Here is a 24,303-nt window from a genome sequence, read left to right on the forward strand (position 1 = left end):
TGGGTTCAAAGGCTTATTGGGGTGTATGTAACTTTGGTGAATGGCAGGCCTTGCATTCAATGCATAAGCAAACAGTTTTGCAGTTTCAAATAAATAAAGTAAACTTGTTTTTTATCTGGCCATCCAGTATGTGAGTTCAGAGGCTTATTAGAGTGCATGTAACTTTGGTGAAGGGCAGGCCTTACATTCAATGCATAAGCAAACAGTATGGGTGTACCAAATGAATGTTGGTAACTTGGCTTTCTTGTAAACATCCAGCAAGTGGGTTCAAAGGTTTATTGGGGTGTGTGTAACTTTGGTGCAGGGCAGGCCTTACATTTAATCCATAAGCAAGCAGTATGGGAGTACCAAATGAATACTGGGAACTTTGGTTGCATGTGGTCATCATCTGTTGAATGGGTTGTTGGAGTGCGTCCAAATTTTGGGCAGCCCTGCCACTCACTGCATACGCAATAACAGTATAAGGGACCCACTGTTTAATAATGGGAACAATGAAGCATAGCCGGCTGATGGCTCTCTAAGAATAGTGAGGACCGACTGCTGGCTCCATAAAAATAGACTTTGTGACTTTCAGAGTCCCTCCTTCATAAATGAATCAGGATGTGTTTGATGATGTGTCACACACCACATGGACAAATAAGGTTGTAAACTGTTAAAATGACATTTCCCAGTGAATGCATTTGTCTTGATTGAAAGCAATGGTAAAGTTGAAAAACGCATCAAAAACGCTGCATGTGAACATACCCCAAGTAATGGAGGAACATTTTTGATTTGGGCTATTTATTTTGCCTTACATACAAATCATTACCCGGGAAAGGATGTTCCTTAACCTATTTCCCAGGAAAATCCTTTTTGGTTTCATTTTTGTATATTTTATTGTGCGCCTGTAAAAGTGGCGTATGACTCTGACAACATCGTTCACAGCAGTGACCTGGGAGTCAGGAATGCTTCCAGGGATATTCCCCTTGATGTTTCCATGTCAGTTGAGCAGTGTTTCCATCAATTTCAGACATTTTTAGACCCTGAAAGGACCCCCGGAGATGGTCGCGGCAAAAATGCTCGGTTTTGCCATAGACTTACATTGGGCTCGTTGCTAGAGTCGAGCACCTGAGCATTCCAATTCGCTCGACCCCAGCAATGAGCACCTGAGCATGTTAGTGCTCACTCATCACTAGTGATTATATACCTGCATCTAGCATTGACTATACATTTAAATGTCTTTTTCCTTTTCTTATCTCTTTGGGGTGGGAGTAAGAAGAGGACAGCTAAGCAAAGAAGTTATGTCCTTTCTTGATCGTAAACCACTGTAAAAGTCTAATGAACATTTAGATATTTACAAAATAAATACATACAGGTAGATAAAAATACAATTTTCCCCAGACTATATACATTTGATGCTAGCCCTCCATTGGTCTACAACCTGTGACTGTGTACAGTAAAGGAGTTAGAGATTGTTGACTCCCCCAAGAATTGGGATTTTATGGTTAATGCTATGGTTTATCATAATTCCTTTAATATGAAAGGTATGGGATGACAGGCAGCCTGGCAGAGATAAGTTATAGCGAGTCAGTGTGTCACTAAGGGGGAGGGTTGTTCTAAGAGCAAACAAGGTAATGCTTCCTGGTTAATAGTAATTATGGACCAGTATGTCACAAGAGAAGAAGTAAGGGACTGCAAAGCAAGAATGCCACACCAGGGCAAATGTGATAAGGACGGATGAAGATACCATGCTTATACATTAACCGTAACACTGACAAGTGGATGGAAAGCTGCCATACAGACCTAGGATCAGGACAGAGATCTAGGAGAGAGATGAAAAAGCAACTTCAGTGATACTGAGCCAGAAGTCAAGAGAGGTAGCTATGAGTTTGTGATGACTCCTAGATGACAAGGTGAGAGGGACAGAGAGTGGAAGCTGGACTTGGAATTTAGAGGAAGAAGTCTAGATAGTCAAGTTGGGGTGCTGACTGCACACAGTGAGTGAACTTCAGGCAGAAGTAAAGTACTACCTGAAAAGATAAAGAGCCAGAGGAGAGATGTGTGTAACTGCTAGATACTCTGTAAAGTATGTGCCATCACATGTAATCATTGAGCCTGTGCCTCCCTTTGTCACAGAAGATGTAATTGAGTCTATGTACACGTCACTTTTTTTGCCACATGTCAAAGTCTCTAGCAGGGTTTCTGTTTGAAGCCCTGATAATTGGGATTCTGACATATCCGTCGATGGGGCTGATAACTTTAAAGATACAGACTGAGTCACTCTGTGTTTTATCTGACTTAACTTTTGTCAGTATCCGCTTTTTTCAGGCAGGCATAAAAACGTGGTTGATAACGTTTGGGTACTCACCTGAAAAAGGCAAATGCTGCAGAAAATGAGGTCAGATAGAGCACAAAGTGACAGCTTCATTAAAGTCAGTGACCCCATCGGCAGATACGCTGAATCTCATTTTTCAAGGCCTTAGATGAAAGCTCCGTCAGAGTCACTGACTGATGTGTGGCTATAACGTGATGTGAACATAGCCTCACTAGTCATATGCTTGCTATTCTCTGTATATTTGTTACATCAAGTACATCAGTAAAATCCAATTTACAGTTATAATATGGACTGATTCCTTTCTTGTCCATTCTGTCTGGGGCTCATGTACCATTTACCAAAGTGCGATTTAAGGTGAAAATATCTGCAGAAGTGAACATCCCACACACACCCTGAGGAACATATTTCACTAGTGTCTAAAAGACACAACAATAATAATCTAAGCAATCCACAAGTAAAAGAACCTGTTTCCACACCCTGCATTAAAGTAATTCAGATATTCTGCAACCTTGACAAAGACCGGGATGGGTCAAAATTGGCTTTATTTTGTTGCTTATGTAACCCATCTGATTCACCTTATGTATAAATGTTAATCAATAAAATTACTTTGCAAAATATCAATTTTTGAGAGTGCAGCAGATTTTCCTTCCTGTATGCATTGGGACTACGACCCACTCCTTCTGCACCTCTCGTTTAAATTTTGAGTGCAGACCATTTTTTCTATATTAAAGCAAACCTGTCAGCAGAATTTTGCCAAGTAAACTACAGGCATTGTATGGTTGCCACTGTTACCCTGATTAAAATGATATCTGGGGTGAAGAAATCCATCTTGTGGTTCTTATGTAGTCAGTATAAGAAGTTAATCAGTTAATGATATGCCGGTGATCAAGGGTTGGGACAGTAGGCAGAGTGTCCTACTCCTGATCTAGGCCAAAGAAACCAAGGAAAGACCTGCCCATAGGCCACCCCGAAGCACAAACATGTTCCTCATCATTGAGAAAGAGAGAGAGAGACAGACGGTTTGTGCTTCAGGGCGGCCTGTGGGCAGGTCTTTCCTTGGTTTCTCTGGCCTACAGCAGGAAGATAAGACTCTGCCAACAGTCACGCCCCAAAGCACATGCATTTCATTAACTGAAAACTTCTAACACTGATTACACAAGAACCACAAGACGGATTTCTTCACAGCAGGTATCATTTTAATCTGTGTAACAGTGGCAACATGACAATTCCTGCAGTTAACTTAGCAAAATCCTTCTGACACGTTTGCTTTAAAGTCACAAGAAAGCATCTCAATCTGTATTACCCTTAAAAGTATGCAGATACTACAACTCCCAAAGTACCCTGTCAGCTAAAAGAGAACAATCTGAAAAGTCACGTGTTGCAGTTGTCTGGTTTACTTTGTATGTAAAGCATCTGGCTACCACTTTGGTGCTACAAATATTTTTTAAGTACAAAAAGAGTTTGAATTAGCTTTGAATCAGCTTTATACAGAATATCATAGCAATGCTGTTATAGGGATAAACAGTATAGTTTATATTGTTATCTGTAAATATTACATTTTAGAAAGCAATACACTGGGAACTTTGAGAATTATAGAAAAAAAATTAATTCAAAACATATTAATGTGTAGATATTTATCAAACCCTTGGCAGCATGTGGCCTATAAATACAGACCTGCCTATAAGGCACTGGACCCACCTGGCATTTATGGCAGGCAGATTGATGGCACAGAATTAAAAGCTGAGCCTGTGCCATCAGCAGAGGGTATGAGCTGTATATTACAGCTGACATTTTGCTGCAATAGCTGAGATTAGAAAAAGTTCAGATCCAAGAAGTCTAAACTTTGACATGCAGATATTAATATCAAGTGCGGCATTAAGCACAAGTCTGCTTTATCACCCATTTTTAATTCAATAAACGCTAGTAGGTGGAGACAAGCTGCTATGTAAGTTTCCCCTGCAGAATATACAATGGCAGAGATTCAATACATGTTCAGAGGCAGACGCAGCACAGAAGACAATATACAGCAGAAGTTTTATGTAGTAGAGCAGTGTAAATGTGAATCCAGCTCTCATGTGAAATAAACAGAGAGCTGTAGCACAATCTTTGTTTCTACCTTCTTTCACTATATTTATCATTTGGCTCCTCCAACAGTATATTTTTCTACAGAGTTTGTACAAAATACAGTATTACAATGTTTAAAGGGAATATGTCATCAGTTTTTTTGCTAACTCATCTGAAAGCAGCATAAGGAATAGGAAAAGAGACTCCGATTCCAGCAATGTATCACTGAGTTTACTGAATGAGCAATTGTTACACAATCAGAGTTCTTAGATGTACCCTAAAACAGAGCTGAAAAGCTAACCCCCCCACATGACAGCTTTCTGTGTATGTAATAGTATACAGGTACTGAGTATGTCACCAAGGAACAGACAGACCAACAGTTGAGGGGTTGAATAACAGGAATCAGGTTCTCCTCGCAGGGAGGAAGCAATGGAAAATAACTAGCAATAAAACAGTGCAAAAATATGGGAGTCAAACAGTGTAACAGAAGTAATCAAGATTTCTTGAGAAATGAACACTTATCAGTCTGATGAGGACTTGCTTGAAGGGTCGTCTTCTCCAACGTAGGCACCGAGAAACAGCGGCACTTGTCGTCCCCCTGTTGTTCGTGGGCTGAGTAGTCTCTAGGAGCCCGCTGCCTGGGGTTTCGGGAGTTAATGTGATATGCGCAGGCTCTGAGGCTTTAGCTTTTACAGCATGGCCTATCCTGAGAAAATGATGGCCAGTCTATTATTAAGTCTCTCACCAGAAATCAGGGGCTCTGCACTGTTAAGTCTCTCACCAGGAATCAGAGGCTCTGCACTGTTAAGTCTCTGTACTGATACCACGGGCACCAGGGGGTCGCAGTCTCTGCATGGGCCAATGTCTCTACATGGGTCTCAAAGCGCCCCTCTCCAGTCACAGCAGAGTCCGCTTTCATGTACTCACAAGATGCAGTCTTTCTGGGCAATCTCCCTCTATTTGTCCTCTGACCGGGAGCTCTCTCTCCTGGAGTGCAGCTGCACCCTGCTCTGACCGCTGCTCATGCTGCTCTGTCCCCTGTGCGCGTGCCTTTCCCGCTCTCTGCCCAGCTTCCCTCCTGTTCCAGTCTCTAAGTCTGCCCCCTGGGGAACCTGCAGCACAGCTCAATGGTTCCAGGCACAGAGCCGAGAAGGTAACTGCCCCCAGACTCTTCTTGTGCTTCACCTCCTTACATGTACATTGTATATTAACAGTGAACTCTCTTGTCAGAGGAGGGAGCATGGTCGGATGACTTGGCACAAGGCAGCTAATCCTAGCAGTAACCATCTTCAGATGATAAAACCTTCATTATAGATGACACATCGCTGAATTCTGTGTTTCAGCCCCTATCTCATGCAGTCTTCAGATTACATAGCAAAAACTTGCTAACCAATTTTTTTTTATATATTTGCCTTGACTTTTGATTTATGCAGAAACAACTGTGTCCATTTAAAAAAAATCTGCTATGTTGCCTCCCTACCTGGATATCTAAACCCCATGAGTATTTTATGCAATGCCCTCAGACTAGTCTTTACCATTCAGATTTACCTCTTCGGCCCCATTGCATGCCATGCTGGTGAGATTTTATCTTATTTCAATGATTATTATTTGAAAAAAAATGCAATAGAGATTATTTCTAAATTAGCTCAACCTGCAGCTATGTTACACAAAATGTAAGTGAATAATGATACAATGGTTTATTAGAAATACATTTTCATCTTCCAATCTTCAGTATTTTATAATTGTGAACACTGAATTTTATAATTGTGAATTCCATTTCTGTTCATATTTCTATTTCCAGTGGATTTTCTCTTTTGCCAGTGATACTAAAGGACACATTGAATGGCATGTCGCAATTGCTTCTGTTTCTGCAAAGCCATGGGCTACTTCTGACATTTCCTATACAAGGCACATTTTTGTAATGATGTCCTTCTAATGACATTGAGCCTTTTTTTTACTGGAGGTAAAACATATTATATAATCAAATATCCTGAAAGGTAAAAGCTTTCGCTAAATCCTCATTAGTTCACCTTACAGTATGATAACATATTCAGTCCACATAAATGGATGTTCTATTTATAACTGTCTCTTGTGGCTTCCTGTAAGATACAGAATATGTCCCAAGATCTACTCTTCTCTACCAACATCTTAGCTCAAATGTATTTTTTTTCTTCTATTTTGTTCAGTTTTCTTGGCTGTCTCCTAAGGCAAATTAGATAAGATACGTGGTTTATAATGAGCAGTCCATCAATACCTTGGGCCACCCTAAAGGGAATCTGTCAGCAAATTAATGCTGCCCAAGTTCCGGGCAGCATGAATCTGAGCTTGACTACATGATTGAAGCCAAGTATAATTTTCTATGAAACACCGGAGCGTTTAAGAGAAAATATACTTTAAAGATCTAGACAGGGACCATATCCAGAGACAGGACTACTCCGGTGCTACCCCTACTCGACTTCTCCGAGTGCTGCTTGAAGTGATAGACAGTCTCCCAAAGTGAGAGACCCGTCATTCACTTAAACGCTAGGAAAAACCAGCCAGCGGCAGCACCGTAGTAGTCTTATCTCTGGCTATAGTCCCTGTCTAGATCTTGAAAGTATATTTTTGCATTTGCATTTCAGAGAAAAATATACCTGGCTATAATCATGGGCAGCATGAATCTTCTGACGGGTTATTTTACCCTAGCTATTGTTTGTTTTCTAATATAGATAAAGGTTTTCCTATTTGTATAGCTGTAGATTTTCAACTACATTGGAAGAATATGTGCTTTGGAGTTTTCAGAGTTCCAACATACAAGGGATAATGTTTCTCCTTGTGGAGAGTGACATGCCAAGCCTGGTGTGCCAAGGTGAGGAGACCTTTAAGCCTTCGAATGCTCCTCGGAAATTGTATATGCAAATTGTCTCTTCAGGATTGCTACTTCCAATAAGTGGCACTAGAGTTCTAGTCTTCTACCTCTCTGAAGATACAATTTGCATATTTAATTTCCCAGATGACCATTGCAAGTCTTTAAAGTCTCCTCACCTTGGCACAACAGGCTTGGCTTGTCAATCTCCACAAGGTGAAACATTACCCCTTGGATCCTGGTCAGATGCCTCTCACCCAGCCAAACAAGTTCTCATACTTTGCACTGACAAGTCATGTGGCAAGGCTCACTAAAGGGTCGAAAGTTGCTACTTCCAATAGGTAGCACTATAGTTCTAGTATTCTTCATCTCTGAGGAATTTGCAGGCTTCTCACAGAAAAGAGTTGGACATGCAAATTGACCTCTTCATACCTGCCAGTATGTCCTTCATTCTTAAGATTGAAGCAGGTACATGGTGGTGTTAGGGAAAAGAAGGATTGGGCTAGTGTTTTCAGGGGAGGTAAGCTGCTGCCAAATATATCTTTCTATTAGCTCATATGTAACGAAAAGTTCAGCTAACAGTTAAAGTCATGAAAAAAATAAGTTCACCCTTATTGAATTGCATAGGTTTATGTATCAGGACCTTATATTAAAACAAATGGTCCTTAGAAGGTTGCAGAATTAGGTAAATACAAGTTCAGTTAAAAAACAACATATGACCATGTTATACTATTGTTTAGCAAAAACGTGGTCAAAATGCATAACTAGTGTTTGAAAAAAATAAGTAAACCCCATTAATCATTAACTTGTAGAATCACCTTGAGTAGCATGTTACAAATATATTTATATTACAGTTGCCCATGCTGGAGAATAAATTTGATTAATTCTTAAACACTTTAGTTTAACTTTATACGAGCCCTTGAGTAGCTTACGTCACAATTTGGTGCTTTTTGTATTAGTTTTAAGCCCAACCGCTTCTTTTGATAGCCATAACATATCCCAGTTAAGCTGTTGTGATTGAAATGCAAAATAATTTTAGACTCATTAGGTAGGTCATTAAGTAGACTCATTAAGGTCTAAAAGTAGATTTGCCAATTACATAAAAATGCACCAAAAGTTTGTGTGGTATCCTCAGTAGTCTAGTGGCACTTAAAATAGTGAATCTGCTCCATTATGTCTACTTCAAATTTGTAACTCACCGAATAGAATATAGAACATTTCCATCTTTGAAGATTCTCAGAAGCTTGTTGTCAGTTGTTACTTCATGAAAGTTTGCACCCTTTTCATTAGCAAAAAACAAATCTGGTTTCCATATAGAATCCAACATAGAAGGATCTAAATCTAAGGAGTCATCTGGATATTCACTATATGCGAGACGGGGATCGTTCCACTTCTGACGCAGAAAAATATTTAAACGATAATCCTGTGGAGGTAAAACATAATTAATATATATTTTGTATACTTAGGTATAACAGCAGCTGTGTGACAAACAAATAAAATCATTTTCATTAGATTAAGAACAGAATAAACTGTCACTCATGATAGCACCATTTCTAAAATATAATATTTAATTGTGGATTTAGATGTCGTTGGTCTTTCATGTAGATGTCCTTGGTCCTCAGTGTCATATACCCAAAGGCTTTAGACAACGATCAACAACTCACTTCCCCTCAAATTACCCCCATAAACATCCAGCAAAAATATTTATTTCACAATGACAGAAGGATAGGCTACTGCCAGGCTAATCTGGCAGTGGTCTCTAAAAGAATAGAGAATGGAGCATGTTAAAATAAACTTCGGTCCAATAGACTGTTGGCAGAAGTCAGTAGGTATTGCCACCAATTATCTAATCATCCAACTTATACTGCATCATCACACACATTTTCCTGTTCATAGAAGCAACCTTTTTTATGGAATTTCCCAATAACTGTTTAGACTATATGACTATGCTCTTTTAACTTTTATGTAGGACTTGAAAATGTGAAAATTAAATTAAAAAAACAGATTGCAGTATTTACATTATCTTTACAAATAGTATGTAAAATATCTTGTTTCTTAATAGAAATATTGGTTTTCCTTTATATTTCTTAGCAAACACCAAGAACTGTAACATGGGCAGCTGTACAGCTATAAGATAAACACATAAATATACTTTGCCATAAACTTGAAGCAATCTATGTCATACATATGTTAATTATATATAAAATGGTAACATATATCTTTAGTTTTGATATCAGGGAGTGGAATAACAGCTAAACCAATTTTAACTATTCCTGGTGTTTACTATACTCAACTATTATTATGCAACAATATTCCATCTCTTACAAAAAATGCAGGCTCTGCTCCCACTACATCATATTCCGGTTCTTACATGGATCTCACCACTTAGTAAGTACTCCTTAGTCCTCTGCTTTAAAGTCTTAATTATTGATAGAGTTGTAAGAAGCCATAATATGATACCAAAAAATAGTGGTATATAAACTCAGATTATTATTTTAATACTTTACATTTTATATTAAATCATAAGATACGATCTTGTCTCTATCCTGCTGCATATCATGTCACCACATAAAACCAAATCAAGAAACAAAATCTAATTTGTATGACTAGCAAAGGTAAACTGTAACCTTAATTTGTTGATGTTAAAGTAATCCTTAGATCAGATACAGCTGTCACACCAGATCTTCAATTTAGAATTGAGTCATCGATGTAACAGCCATAGTAGATCAAGGACTTGCCAAAGGATTATGTTCATGAATAATATACTGGGATTTCCACCAAGCAATAATAATGGTTAACATCAATGGGGATAATTTTCTTCTCAAAATATGTATGAACAAATAGTGCACTTCACTTATGTCAGGAGTATAGCCACTATACAAATAAATGAAACATTTTAATGCCAATAAGTTAAGATCGTGCAGATGTTGAACAACGTTTGTCAAATCACATGATCCACTCCATTTGACAAACCTGTTTTGCATCTTGTGTATACCCTAGAATCATAATAATGCAGGGTTGTATTAAGCTATCAACCAACCCACAAAACTGCTTGGCTTATGCAGGAGACAAGATATAATTCATCATATTTAATGTTTTGCTTTACATTTCCTATTTATGTAATTTTTTTTGCATGGGGCATGGATTATAATTTTTTAGATTGGCTCACTTGTTATCATAATGTCCTATTTAATTTGGTAATGTTTGCATTGTTTTATTATTTTTGTGTCATGTACTCTATGATCCAATATCCATGCTTGGATACGTGACTGATCTGTGGCTGTGATCTTCCTGCAGATGTCAATGTGCATTTAATGGAACCTGTCACCAGGTTTGGCCGATAAGAGATACGGCCATCACCTTTCAGGGCTGATATATAGCATTCTATAATGCTGTATATCTGCCCCCAGCCTGACCTGCAAGAGAAGAAAAATAACTTTTATTATACTCACCTGCGGGGTGGTCCGGTCCGATGCGTGTCGCTCTTCTTGTTCCGGGACCTCCCATCTTTTTGCAATGCCACCTTCCTGCTTGCTTCATGTGGATGACACGTCTCCTCAGCACCGCGCTCCTGCACAGGCACACTTCTCTGGTGCCGTGAAAGGTCAAAGAGTCCCGGCCCATGTGCACTGCAGTACTTTGCTCTGCCCTTGACAGGGTGGAGAAGTATGCTTGAGCAGGAGTGCTGTGCCAAGGAGACTGTGTGGATGACGAAAGGACATGTCATCCACATGAAGCAAGCAGGAGGAAGGATATTGTAAGAAGATGGGAGGTGCCAGACCAAGACCAGTGACACCCATCGGACCGGACCCATCGGAGTATAATAAAAGTTATTTTTCTTCTCTTGCAGCCAAATTTAGCCCAAAATGACGGATTTAATTCACCTTTTCAAGTGAGCAGTTGATAGGAGAAGCTTTAAAATAGTTTATATTTTTTCCATCTAATAAAAATATAATACACACAAATTGTAAAAATTGAGACATATCACAGAAAGATTACGCAGTTAGCACACTAAACGAAATGGTCTGTTTTTCACATATGAGAAAAAAAAATGGACTGGTAAATGAGTTCTTTTGGAGATATTTTTTATTAAGGTATCACTTCGAAGGTAGAATACCTCTATATTATGGTAACACACAGAACACACTTACAAATGGTGTCTTCCCCTCATCCTTTAAGTATGCTTCGATCACACCCATCCTCAAAAAGCCCTCCCTCAACCCATCCTCTGTATGTGGCTATCGCCCAATATCTCTTCTCCCTTATGCCTCAAAACTACTGGAACAACATGTTCATCTTGAACTGTCCTCCCACCTCTCTTCCTGCTCCCTCTTTGACTGCTTACAATCTGGCTTCTGACAGCATGACTCAACTGAAACTGCCCTAACTAAAGTCACCAATGACCTACTAACTGCCCAGAGCAAGCGACACACATCTGTCCTCCTCCTTCTGGACCTGTCTTCTGCCGTCGACACTGTTGATCATTCCCTCCTGCTACAGATTCTCTCATCTCTTGGCATCACAGACTTGGTCCTATCCTGGATCTCATCATATCTAACAGATTGAACATTCAGTGTCTCCCTCTCCCACACCACCTCCTCACCTCGCCCCCTGTCTGTCATTGTTCCCCAAGGCTCAGTCCTAGGGCCCCTGCACCCTGGCCCATCTACACCTTTGGCCTGGGACAACTCATAGAATCCCATGGTTTACAGTATCATCTCTATGCCGGCGACATGCAGATCTACCTCTCTTGATCTGTCCTCACTTCCTTACTGACCAAAATCCCAATATGTCTGTCTGCTATTTCAGCTTTCTTTTCTGAATGATTTCTAAAACTGAACATGGACAAAACAGAATTCCTCTTCTTTCCCCCATCTCACTCTGCCTCTCAATGAGACCTATCCATCAATGTCAATGGCTGCTCACTTTCCCCAGTCCCACATGCTCGGTGCCTCGGGGTGATCCTCAACTCTGCCCTCTCTTTCAAGCCACATATCCAAGCACTTGCCTCCTCCTGACCCAAACTCGAAAATATTTCCCAGATCCGTGCATTCCTTGACCATGAAACCACAAAAACACTAGTGCATGCCCTTATCATCTCCCGCCTTGACTACTGGCTTCCTATTGTCCAGAGGCTCCAGTTCAAAACCCTAACTATGACATACAAAACCATCCACAACCGATCTCCTCCATACATCTGTGATATGGTCTCCCGGTACTTACCCACATGCAACCTTCAATCCTCTCAAGATCTCCTTCTCGACTTCCCTCTTATCTCTTCTTCCCACAACCGCATACAAGACTTCTCCTGTGCTTCCCCCATACTCTGGAACTCTCTACCCCAACACATCAGACTCTCGCCTACCACAGAAACCTTCAAAAAGAACCTGAAGATCCACCTCATCCGACACGCCTACACCCTGCATTGATCCTTAGTCTGCTGAACCACTGCACATCCAGCTCTACCCTCTCCTAGTGTTTCCTCACCCATCCCCTGTAGACTGTGAGCCCCCGCAGGCAGGGTCCTCTCTCCCTCTGTACTTGTGTGTGCCTTGTTTTGCTCCTGTTTATTGTACTTGTCTATAATTGCCCCTTCCACGTGTAAAGCGCCATGGAATAAATGGCACAATAAAAATGACTAATAATAACATCAATGGCTCCATATTTATAAACTGTAGGAACTTCATGTGCTGCTGTAAAATCCCTATGCACAGTATAGAGGTCTACATCTAGTTGATGAAACACAAATCTGTAGTCCAGGAGGTATAAAGGGCTGCCTCTCAATGTTGCAAACTTTAAATTAACTCAAAGTTCTCATTATTTTCCAACTCCAATAAAACTGCAAATTGCAGATTTTCTAAAAACATACTTTTTTGCAAGGTATGTACTTCTAGGCCATTGTCAATGTTTATACTTTAATCTTCTGGCTTCCGCATACCCATCTGAAAGTTCTTCCACATAAATAATAAACGGCACCCTATGTGCTTGGTTTTCTAATGCCTTTTATTTACACTTTTCAGTATTTGCTAAGGCAAATCTGCTTCACTGGGCTTAAGAAGCGGATTTTGATTATGTGTGTCACAACCATTTTGCTTTTCAGCAGTAATTGAAATCTGCTCATATTCTGTAAATCTACAAAAGATTACTGTATATGCCATTGAGTGTAGCAAAGTTAATATTTAATATGACAGTGAGGAGAGATATATTAAATCAGAACAATTCGAATTTACATTTTGTGTTCATTGAACATTCTGCTTTTCGCCTGTATACTTAATCCAGTCTATGAAATTAATCCGTAAATCTGATGACTTATGTAGGTGATATCGCTCTTAAATGACGGAGTTTTTAGTAGAAAAAATTGGTACCAACATAATGCAGCACATAATTAAACAGAAGGTACATATTTGACAAATGGAAATTGAGGAAGGTACTGTATGTCATATACACAGTGCTAAATTTCGGAAAACAATGAATATTTACGTAAATAGTTTTCATCTCTTGGTGAGAGAAGAGTGATTAAATTATTGGAACGTATCAAAAAGAGGACTGATCGTGCAAGGATTTAGGCAGCCAGTAAGGTAAAAATGATTTGAAGCCTACGAGTCAAACTTATTAAAGTTACCAAAAAATAAGAAATACATGAGATAAATGCTCCAGTGAATCTTTGGGCCATACTTTTATTGTTATCTGAGGCCAGATTGTGGCCCATTATACTAATCAGGGGCCGTGTGTTCATTGACCTGGCCCCTATGAAAAAAAATGTGTTGTGCCAGTTGCACCTGAAAAAAAAAATGAATGGACTGTTCATCTTCTAAGGGCAAGGAGCTTAGAATGGCATTAAGACTGAGGTGTCAGTGGTAACCAGGATGGTCATGGATAAAGAATTGTGTTTGTTTTTCCCCCTCCTCCCAGTTTATTTGTTTGAGCACTCCCTGCTGGATTACGAGCCTGAAAACCCTATGAGGGTTGACTGCCGGAACTGTGCGTGTAGGTGCTGCAAGGACTGACTTCTTTTAGCCCCCTGTTAAGCACAGTGCACGAATTTGTTAATAAGCCCTGTGATCTGGTCAAAGGAGGGAGGGGGAGAGCCTGAGCAGGAGGACCCGAGGAGTGAGCCGGTCAAGACTGTGCAAACTGATGATAAGTTGGCCATCGGGCCAAGGTATCTGTTTCATAGGTCCCTGGAGCAAAGGGATCAGTGTCAGCTGGACCCCTTTAAGAGACTAAGAATATTCTTATGGACTCTGTTGTATTCTTATGTTTCATGGACTATGTCAATTTTTGTTTCAGGAGCCGTTATGGTTTGGGATGATCAAATTTTAGAAGGGAGGGCTGTAAGGAGGTGACGGGGACACTCAGTGCTCCCTCTCTCCTTTATGTTGGGGAAATGTCCCCCATGCGGTGCTTTGATAGTTTGGCTATGTACTAATGTATTACTGTCATGTACTGCTGTTTTATTGTTGTATATGTACCGTATGACTGTTCTCTTTATTTCATGTTCCTGTATTGTACTGCATTGTATTGAACATGTTTAGTTCAGGGTTAACAAAAAAGGGTTGGGTTAGCAGCCTGGAAGAAGCAGCAATTTCCTGCTTCTGCAGCAGAGCCTAGGCAGGATTGCCTAGGGCGGGTGCTCAGCTACGACTGGGAGCTTGTCAGACCCCCGGTGGGGACAGAGTATGCTGCCCTGGATCTCTGGGCAGTGAAGTGGGCACCAGGACTGTGTAAGTGCCTTGCCGAGGACTATAAGTGCCCAGAAATTGGCTTGAGGACTGTGACTGTAGCTGTTGCTGCCACTGATATGGCAGCGAAGGGTACTAGGGAAGGAGCAGAAAGTTACACCCGATTTTCTGCATCTACTTTCTCCACTTTTGTTCTACAATAAATTGTTTCCCTGTTGGATTACAACTGTGTTCCTGGAACCTGATTGTCCGTGCTGCAGAGACTGTGGAGAAGAGATAAATTGCCTGTGGTTGCATCAGTCCTGTCTGCTTATGTGCAATGGGCTGGTGTACTTGGGGACTGGGTGGAATGTGTGTAATAATAATCTTTATTTTTTATATAGCGGTAACATATTCTGCAGCACTTTACAGGTTGCACACATTATCATTGCTGTCCCCGTTGGGGCTCACAATCTAAATTCCCTATCAGTATGTCTTTGGAATGTGGGAGGAAACCCACGCAAACACGGAGAGAACATACAAACTCTTTGCAGATGTTGTCCTTAGTGGGGTTTGAACCCAGGACTCCAGCACTGCTGTGCTATCCACTGCGCCACCGTGCTGCCTGTATCAAAGCTGAGATAAGATCTCTGCTGAAGCACAGGCAGCTAGGCCAGAAATTGTGAGGATAGAGGAGTACGAACGGCATGACATGAAAGCTGTGGGAGATCTTTTGTAACAGAGTGTATATGAGCAGCAGCACTTAACTTGTCTCATTCCATCCCTCCTCCTCTCTTCCAACAATGTCAGCTGAGATGCTGTTATATCAGCTTTGAGATACACACATTCCTCCCTGTCTCTCCTCATAGCTAACAGTCAGAGAAGGCAGGAACACTTTCTCTATTCACACAACACTCCCTACTGTGTGTTTAGAACAGGTTTTGTGTTTAGTAAAGTGAGTTCAGCAATTTTAAAAAACTTATAATTGACCAAATGACAAGGTGAATACCCCTTTAATGGCATTGTGCTAACCCTGTTCAAGTGTATTAACACTATGATATGGTGAGCGGACTCCCTTTTTCCTTGTTTTGCAGATATGGCTCAGCATCGTGGTAGGCACTGCAAGGTTTGGTAAGAATTACTCCACTAGTGCACAATAAATGAAAGGTCTCATCCAGCAAAAAAGCATTTTTAATTCAGACATTAAAAAACTCCATCAGGAATGTGCACAGACAACACTAGAAAAACAGTAATAGCTGACCTATGCGTTTTGTCTTTTAGCCTTAGTCATGGTAAGTTGTTGTGTGAGTGTCAGGGCTGAATGACACCAACGTATTTAGAAAAATGCAGAACTATATATCTAAGCATAATAATATAATACAGCATGTATCAATCTAAAACATAATATAAAAACAAGTAAATTCAATTGGATTCTCAATGCAGGATTTTTCTGCTACGGTCTCTGCCTCTTGTAGAGATCCATTAAAGAATAAGCAACCACTGCTCCATTGACTTGTCTATAACTTCTATAAGACTGTTCAAGGGCAGTTATGAGAAATGGAGTGGTTGCACATGATCTCTAATTTTTCATTCACATGGAGGATAGAAAAATATGTGAAACAGCTAAAAACCCTAACCTAAGTATTTTGAACACTGCAGAAATGCATAATATGTATTTTTTGGGACCTCAACAGAGCATCATTGCAGATAACAAAATACATTTCAGGAAAAAGACATAGGAAGAACATATTACTGATGTCTGTAGAAGTTTTATGTTTGCAGTGTTTGCAACAGCTAGAAAAATGTCAGGATAATTATAAGTTTTTAAGGCTCTTTCATCAATAAAATTGTTAGTTCTCAGCATATTAATTTTCTTTTTTGGGCTTCGTCTCTGCTTGAGATAGTTGCCTTAGGTTGCCTCATTATAGGCACAGATACACTATGTAATTATTTCCTGCTCTGCAGTTGCTGGAATCCTTTTTTTATGATGTGCTGAGATTATACTGACGTTCTGTATGACAAATATTTGTATAATGGAGATGTGGCTGAGGGCGATCTTTTCTACATTCAAATTAGACAGAGTCACACAGCCGCATATTTCTACATACATCATACACTTTGTTTGGTAACATGTTCTACTTTATCAACTCCTCCAAAGTCTCTTCTCACAGATAGTATGGTCTAGTATTTTATAATGTATTCCAATATTTTGAATATTTAGAGCTTATAATATAAAAGCTTCTGCTCTATATCAACCATATGATTTTTTTTTTAAAGTATAGACATGTGCCCATTATCCAGTAGGGGTCTGGATGACAGCAGTTATGTCTGAGAAATACAGAGAAATTAACAATCACTGAAACCATGCCATTTTGAAATAAAGTGCATTACAATTACATCTCAGTTAAACTTGGGTCACACAACCGATTGTCTCTCATCCCAGAAAATGGGTCTGATTATGCTAATCACACTTTAATCAGACTCTGATCAGAGTTTGATTATCGTGTAATCATAACGTAATCTAATTTTCTAGAATGTGGAGAAAAGAAAGGATCTCCATCTTCTACAAGTAGTGTGTCCGTGAAAATTGGTGTGGTCTGAGTCCGGTCTAATGTTTAAATGGACGTCTAGACGTGAATGGCCAAGTGCCATCCGTAGTCACCTCGTTCAAGGTGTGATTTTTTTCCTTCGACTGATTCTGTCCACGGAAAAATTTGATCACATGCACTGCCTCATTGAGTAACATGGGGAAAAGTGCTATCCGTCAAAATGACGGATGGCACTCTTCCAAATATTACAATCGTGTGCACGAGCCCTTAGACAGGTGCAACCGCATGTTTCTAAACCCTTCAAGTTTCAATACATTATTACAAATGCAGATGTGTCCAGTATCTTTAACTTTATTTAGATTTCATTTCTTCCTATACTAATTCAATATATTATTATAACATGCTAGCAAAACCCTCAACAAGCTGCAATTCCTATAACAACAATGGGGTGGCCATACATATACAAATAAATGTTCGGACAGATGATTTAGAAATCATGATTTTTTTTTTTTTAACAACAACAAGAGACAACTTTTTTCCAACAAAATAAACATTAGAGGGCTGTTGTGAATTTGCTTTTTGCTCCCTCTAGTGGTTACTAGTTTTTTGACTCTGGTTTTTCTGTCATTCCTTTTATCCGCACCTGGGTCGTTAGTTAGGGGTGTTGCTATATAAGCTCCCTGGACCTTCAGTTCAATGCCTGGCAACGTAGTTTTCAGAGCTAGTCTGCTGTGCTCTTGTCTACTGATCCTGGTTCCAGTTATATCAGCTAAGTCTGCCTTTTGCTTTTTGCTATTTGTTTTGGTTTTGTATTTTTGTCCAGCTTGTTCCTAATCTATATCCTGACCTTTGCTGGAAGCTCTAGGGAGCTGGTGTTCTCCCCCCGGACCGTTAGACGGTTCGGGGGTTCTTGAATTTCCAGTGTGGATTTTGATAGGGTTTTTGTTGACCATATAAGTTACCTTTCTTTATTCTGCTATCAGTAAGCGGGCCTCTCTGTGCTAAACCTGGTTCATTTCTGTGTTTGTCATTTCCTCTTACCTCACTGTCATTATTTGTGGGGGGCTTCTATCCAGCTTTGGGGTCCCCTTCTCTGGAGGCAAGAAAGGTCTTTGTTTTCCTCTACTAGGGGTAGCTAGATTCTCCGGCTGGCGCGTGTCATCTAGAATCAACGTAGGAATGATCCCCGGCTACTTCTAGTGTTGGCGTTAGGAGTAGATATATGGTCAACCCAGTTACCACTGCCCTATGAGCTGGATTTTTGTATTCTGCAGACTTCCACGTTCCTCTGAGACCCTCGCCATTGGGGTCATAACAGTTTGCCAGGCCAGTATTAAATGTTTAATGCATTGCAGAAGAGGGATTATAAGAAAGAAGATTCTGAGTTTTTTTTTTTTTTTTTTCTTCTTCCCCTTTACCTCAGAGTGGCTATGCTTGCTGCAGACATGAATGTCCAGACCTTGATTACAAGTGTGGACCAGCTGGCTACTCGTGTGCAGGGCATACAAGACTATGTTATCAGAAATCCTAGGTCAGAACCTAAAATACCGATTCCTGAACTGTTTTCCGGAGACAGGTTTAAGTTTAGGAATTTCGTGAATAATTGTAAATTGTTTTTGTCCCTGAGACCCTGTTCATCTGGAGATTCTGCTCAGCAAGTAAAAATTGTGATTTCGTTCTTACGGGGCGACCCTCAGGATTGGGCTTTTTCGCTGGCGCCAGGAGATCCGGCATTGGCTGATCTTGATGCGTTTTTTCTGGCGCTCGGTTTACTTTATGAGGAACCCAATCTTGAGATTCAGGCAGAAAAGGCCTTGCTGGCTATGTCTCAGGGGCAGGACGAGGCTGAAGTGTATTGCCAAAAATTTCGGAAATGGTCCGTGCTGACACATTGGAACGAGTGTGCACTGGCCGCTAATTTTAGAAATGGCCTTTCTGAAGCCATTAAGAATGTTATGGTGGGTTTTCCCATTCCCACAGGTCTGAATGACACTATGGCACTGGCTATTCAAATTGACCGGCGGTTGCGGGAGCGCAAAACCGCAAATTCCCTCATGGTGTTGTCTGAACAGACACCTAATTCGGTGCAATGTGATAGAAAAACCGCAAATTCCCTCATGGTGTTGTCTGAACAGACACCTGATTTAATGCAATGTGATAGAATCCTGACTAGAAATGAGCGGAAAATTCATAGACGCCGGAATGGCTTGTGCTACTACTGTGGTGATTCTACACGTTATCTCAGCATGCTCTAAACGTATAGCTAAGGTTGTTAGTCCTGTCACCGTTGGTAATTTGCAACCTAAATTTATTCTGTCTGTAACTTTGATTTGCTCACTGTCATCTTATCCTGTCATGGCGTTTGTAGATTCAGGTGCTGCCCTGAGTCTCATGGATCTCTCATTCGCTAAGCGCTGTGGTTTTACTCTTGAACCATTAGAAAATCCTATTCCTCTTAGGGGTATTGATGCTACACCATTGGCAGCAAATAAACCGCAGTATTGGACACAGGTTACCATGTGCATGACTCCTGAACACCGCGAGGTGATACGTTTCCTGGTTTTACATAAAATGCATGATTTGGTTGTTTTAGGGCTGCCATGGTTACAGACCCATAATCCAGTCCTGGACTGGAAGGCTATGTCAGTCTCAAGTTGGGGCTGTCGTGGTATTCATGGGGATTCCCTGCCTGTGTCTATTGCTTCTTCTACGCCTTCGGAAGTTCCGGAGTATTTGTCTGATTATCAGGATGTCTTCAGTGAGTCTGAGTCCAGTGCACTGCCTCCTCATAGGGACTGTGACTGTGCTATAGATTTGATCCCAGGCAGTAAATTTCCTAAGGGAAGACTGTTTAATCTGTCGGTACCTGAACATACCGCTATGCGTTCATATATCAAGGAGTCTCTGGAGAAAGGACATATTCGTCCGTCTTCTTCCCCTCTTGGTGCGGGATTCTTTTTTGTGGCAAAAAAGGACGGATCTTTGAGACCTTGTATTGATTATCGGCTTTTAAATAAGATCACTGTCAAATTTCAGTATCCTTTACCGCTGTTGTCTGACTTGTTTGCCCGGATTAAGGGTGCCAAGTGGTTCACCAAGATAGACCTTCGTGGTGCGTACAACCTTGTGCGCATTAAGCAAGGTGATGAATGGGAAACCGCATTCAATACGCCCGAAGGTCATTTTGAGTACTTGGTGATGCCTTTTGGGCTCTCCAATGCGCCTTCAGTTTTTCAGTCCTTTATGCATGACATTTTCAGGAAGTATCTGGATAAATTTTTGATTGTTTATCTGGATGATATTTTGGTTTTTTCTGATAATTGGGATTCGCATGTGGAGCAGGTCAGGTTGGTCTTTAAAATTTTGCGTGAAAATTCTTTGTTTGTCAAGGGCTCAAAGTGTCTCTTTGGTGTACAGAAGGTTCCCTTTTTGGGGTTCATTTTTTCCCCTTCTGCTGTGGAGATGGACCCAGTCAAGGTCCGAGCTATTCTTGATTGGACTCAGCCCTCGTCAGTTAAGAGTCTTCAGAAGTTCTTGGGCTTCGCTAACTACTACCGTCGTTTTATCGCTAATTTTTCTAGCATTGTGAAACCTTTGACGGATATGACCAAGAAGGGCTCCGATGTAGCTAACTGGGCTCCTGCTGCCGTGGAGGCTTTCCAGGAGTTGAAACGCCGGTTTACTTCGGCGCCTGTTTTGTGCCAGCCTGACGTCTCACTTCCCTTTCAGGTTGAGGTGGATGCTTCGGAGATTGGGGCAGGGGCCGTTTTGTCGCAGAGAGGCCCTGGTTGCTCTGTTATGAAACCTTGTGCCTTTTTCTCTAGGAAGTTTTCGCCTGCCGAGCGAAATTATGATGTGGGCAATCGGGAGTTGTTGGCCATGAAATGGGCATTTGAGGAGTGGCGTCATTGGCTCGAGGGTGCTAAGCATCGTGTGGTGGTCTTGACTGATCACAAAAATCTGATGTATCTCGAGTCTGCTAAACGCCTTAATCCGAGACAGGCCCGCTGGTCATTGTTTTTCTCCCGCTTTGATTTTGTTGTCTCGTATTTACCAGGTTCAAAGAATGTGAAGGCCGATGCTCTTTCTAGGAGCTTTGTGCCTGATGCTCCTGGAGTCGCTGATCCTGTTGGTATTCTTAAAGATGGAGTTATCTTGTCAGCTATTTCTCCGGATCTGCGACGTGTGTTGCAGAGATTTCAGGCTGATAGGCCTGAGTCTTGTCCACCTGACAGACTGTTTGTCCCGGATAAGTGGACCAGCAGAGTCATTTCCGAGGTTCATTCCTCGGTGTTGGCAGGTCACCCGGGAATTTTTGGCACCAGAGATCTGGTGGCCAGGTCCTTTTGGTGGCCTTCCTTGTCAAGGGATGTGCGGTCATTTGTGCAGTCCTGTGGGACTTGTGCTCGAGCTAAGCCTTGCTGTTCTCGTGCCAGCGGTTTGCTCTTGCCCTTGCCTGTCCCGAAGAGACCTTGGACACATATCTCCATGGATTTCATTTCTGATCTTCCGCTATCTCAGGGCATGTCCGTTATCTGGGTGATATGTGATCGCTTCTCCAAGATGGTCCATTTGGTTCCTTTGCCTAAGCTGCCTTCCTCTTCCGATCTGGTTCCTGTGTTTTTCCAGAACGTGGTTCGTTTGCACGGCATCCCTGAGAATATTGTGTCAGACAGAGGATCCCAGTTCGTTTCCAGGTTCTGGCGATCCTTTTGTAGTAGGATGGGCATTGATTTGTCGTTTTCGTCTGCTTTCCATCCTCAGACTAATGGACAGACGGAGCGAACCAATCAGACTTTGGAGGCTTATTTGAGGTGTTTTGTCTCTGCTGATCAGGACGATTGGGTGACATTCTTGCCGTTGGCTGAGTTTGCCCTTAATAATCGGGCTAGTTCCGCCACCTTGGTTTCGCCTTTTTTCTGCAACTCTGGTTTCCATCCTCGCTTTTCTTCGGGTCATGTGGAGCCTTCTGACTGTCCTGGGGTGGATTCTGTGGTGGATAGGTTGCAGCTGATCTGGAATCATGTGGTGGACAACTTGAAGTTGTCACAGGAGAAGGCTCAGCGCTTTGCCAACCGCCGCCGCGGTGTGGGTCCCCGACTACGCGTTGGGGATTTGGTATGGCTTTCTTCCCGCTTTGTTCCTATGAAGGTCTCCTCTCCCAAATTTAAACCTCGTTTTATTGGGCCTTACAAGATATTGGAAATCCTTAATCCTGTATCTTTTCGTCTGGATCTTCCTGTGTCGTTTGCTATTCACAATGTATTTCATAGGTCCTTGTTGCGGCGGTACATTGTGCCTGTAGTTCCTTCTGCTGAGCCTCCTGCTCCTGTGTTGGTTGAGGGCGAGTTGGAATACGTGGTGGAGAAGATCTTGGATTCTCGCCTCTCCAGGCGGAGGCTTCAGTACCTGGTCAAGTGGAAGGGCTATGGTCAGGAGGATAATTCCTGGGTGGTCGCCTCTGATGTTCATGCGGCCGATTTAGTTCGTGCCTTTCATGCCGCTCATCCTGATCGCCCTGGTGGTCGTGGTGAGGGTTCGGTGACCCCTCACTAAGGGGGGGGTACTGTTGTGAATTTGCTTTTTGCTCCCTCTAGTGGTTACTAGTTTTTTGACTCTGGTTTTTCTGTCATTCCTTTTATCCGCACCTGGGTCGTTAGTTAGGGGTGTTGCTATATAAGCTCCCTGGACCTTCAGTTCAATGCCTGGCAACGTAGTTTTCAGAGCTAGTCTGCTGTGCTCTTGTCTACTGATCCTGGTTCCAGTTATATCAGCTAAGTCTGCCTTTTGCTTTTTGCTATTTGTTTTGGTTTTGTATTTTTGTCCAGCTTGTTCCTAATCTATATCCTGACCTTTGCTGGAAGCTCTAGGGAGCTGGTGTTCTCCCCCCGGACCGTTAGACGGTTCGGGGGTTCTTGAATTTCCAGTGTGGATTTTGATAGGGTTTTTGTTGACCATATAAGTTACCTTTCTTTATTCTGCTATCAGTAAGCGGGCCTCTCTGTGCTAAACCTGGTTCATTTCTGTGTTTGTCATTTCCTCTTACCTCACCGTCATTATTTGTGGGGGGCTTCTATCCAGCTTTGGGGTCCCCTTCTCTGGAGGCAAGAAAGGTCTTTGTTTTCCTCTACTAGGGGTAGCTAGATTCTCCGGCTGGCGCGTGTCATCTAGAATCAACGTAGGAATGATCCCCGGCTACTTCTAGTGTTGGCGTTAGGAGTAGATATATGGTCAACCCAGTTACCACTGCCCTATGAGCTGGATTTTTGTATTCTGCAGACTTCCACGTTCCTCTGAGACCCTCGCCATTGGGGTCATAACAGAGGGCTAATGTTTTTGCAGGATGAGTTGTAGTTTTAAAAGATCCCGTTCAATTTTAAGCGTACCAAAAAAATAAGAAACATAATTCTAAGTGCTGGGGCATAGTAAAAGAAAAACAATTCCGCCATTGTTTTTTGGGTTTCATTATTACTGTAGAATAATTGTGCAGAAAAAATGACCTCGCAAAATGATTCTCCAAGTGATTATGATAGTGTACTATATGAAACATTATTGTGTTCTGGGGTTTTCTTTACTATTTTAGTGGCTTAAAAATATTCTTAACTATGTAAAAAAAAAATTCCGTTTGTATTTCTGTTTTTGAGAACAATGACTTTTCTATTTATATATGATTAAACAGTGTTAGGACCTATTCTTTGCATAACAAGCTACAGTTTTTATCGATGCCATTTTTGGGTAAATGCTACTTTTTAATCCCTTTTTTATTAAATTATTGTAGAAGGTGCAGTGACAAAATACAGCACTTTGGAGTTCTGAGGTTGTTTCATTACGATAATTTTATGTTTTGACATTTTTTAAATAATTTTTAAA

The 24,303-nt window shown here is 41.3% G+C and overlaps 1 protein-coding gene across 1 annotated transcript in view; it reads right to left on the minus strand.

Annotated features, from left to right (window-relative positions):
- The window catches only part of GLRA3 (glycine receptor alpha 3), a 443,610-nt gene that overhangs the window by 112,437 nt on the left and 306,870 nt on the right, over window positions 1-24,303 (minus strand). Inside the window, exon 4 of the mRNA XM_077279517.1 lies at window positions 8,423-8,646. Coding sequence (XP_077135632.1) covers window positions 8,423-8,646 — 224 coding nt within the window. The remainder of the gene's footprint in view (window positions 1-8,422; window positions 8,647-24,303) is intronic.

Source organism: Ranitomeya variabilis, chromosome 1, assembly GCF_051348905.1.
Source record: "Ranitomeya variabilis isolate aRanVar5 chromosome 1, aRanVar5.hap1, whole genome shotgun sequence".
NCBI lineage: Eukaryota > Metazoa > Chordata > Amphibia > Anura > Dendrobatidae > Ranitomeya > Ranitomeya variabilis.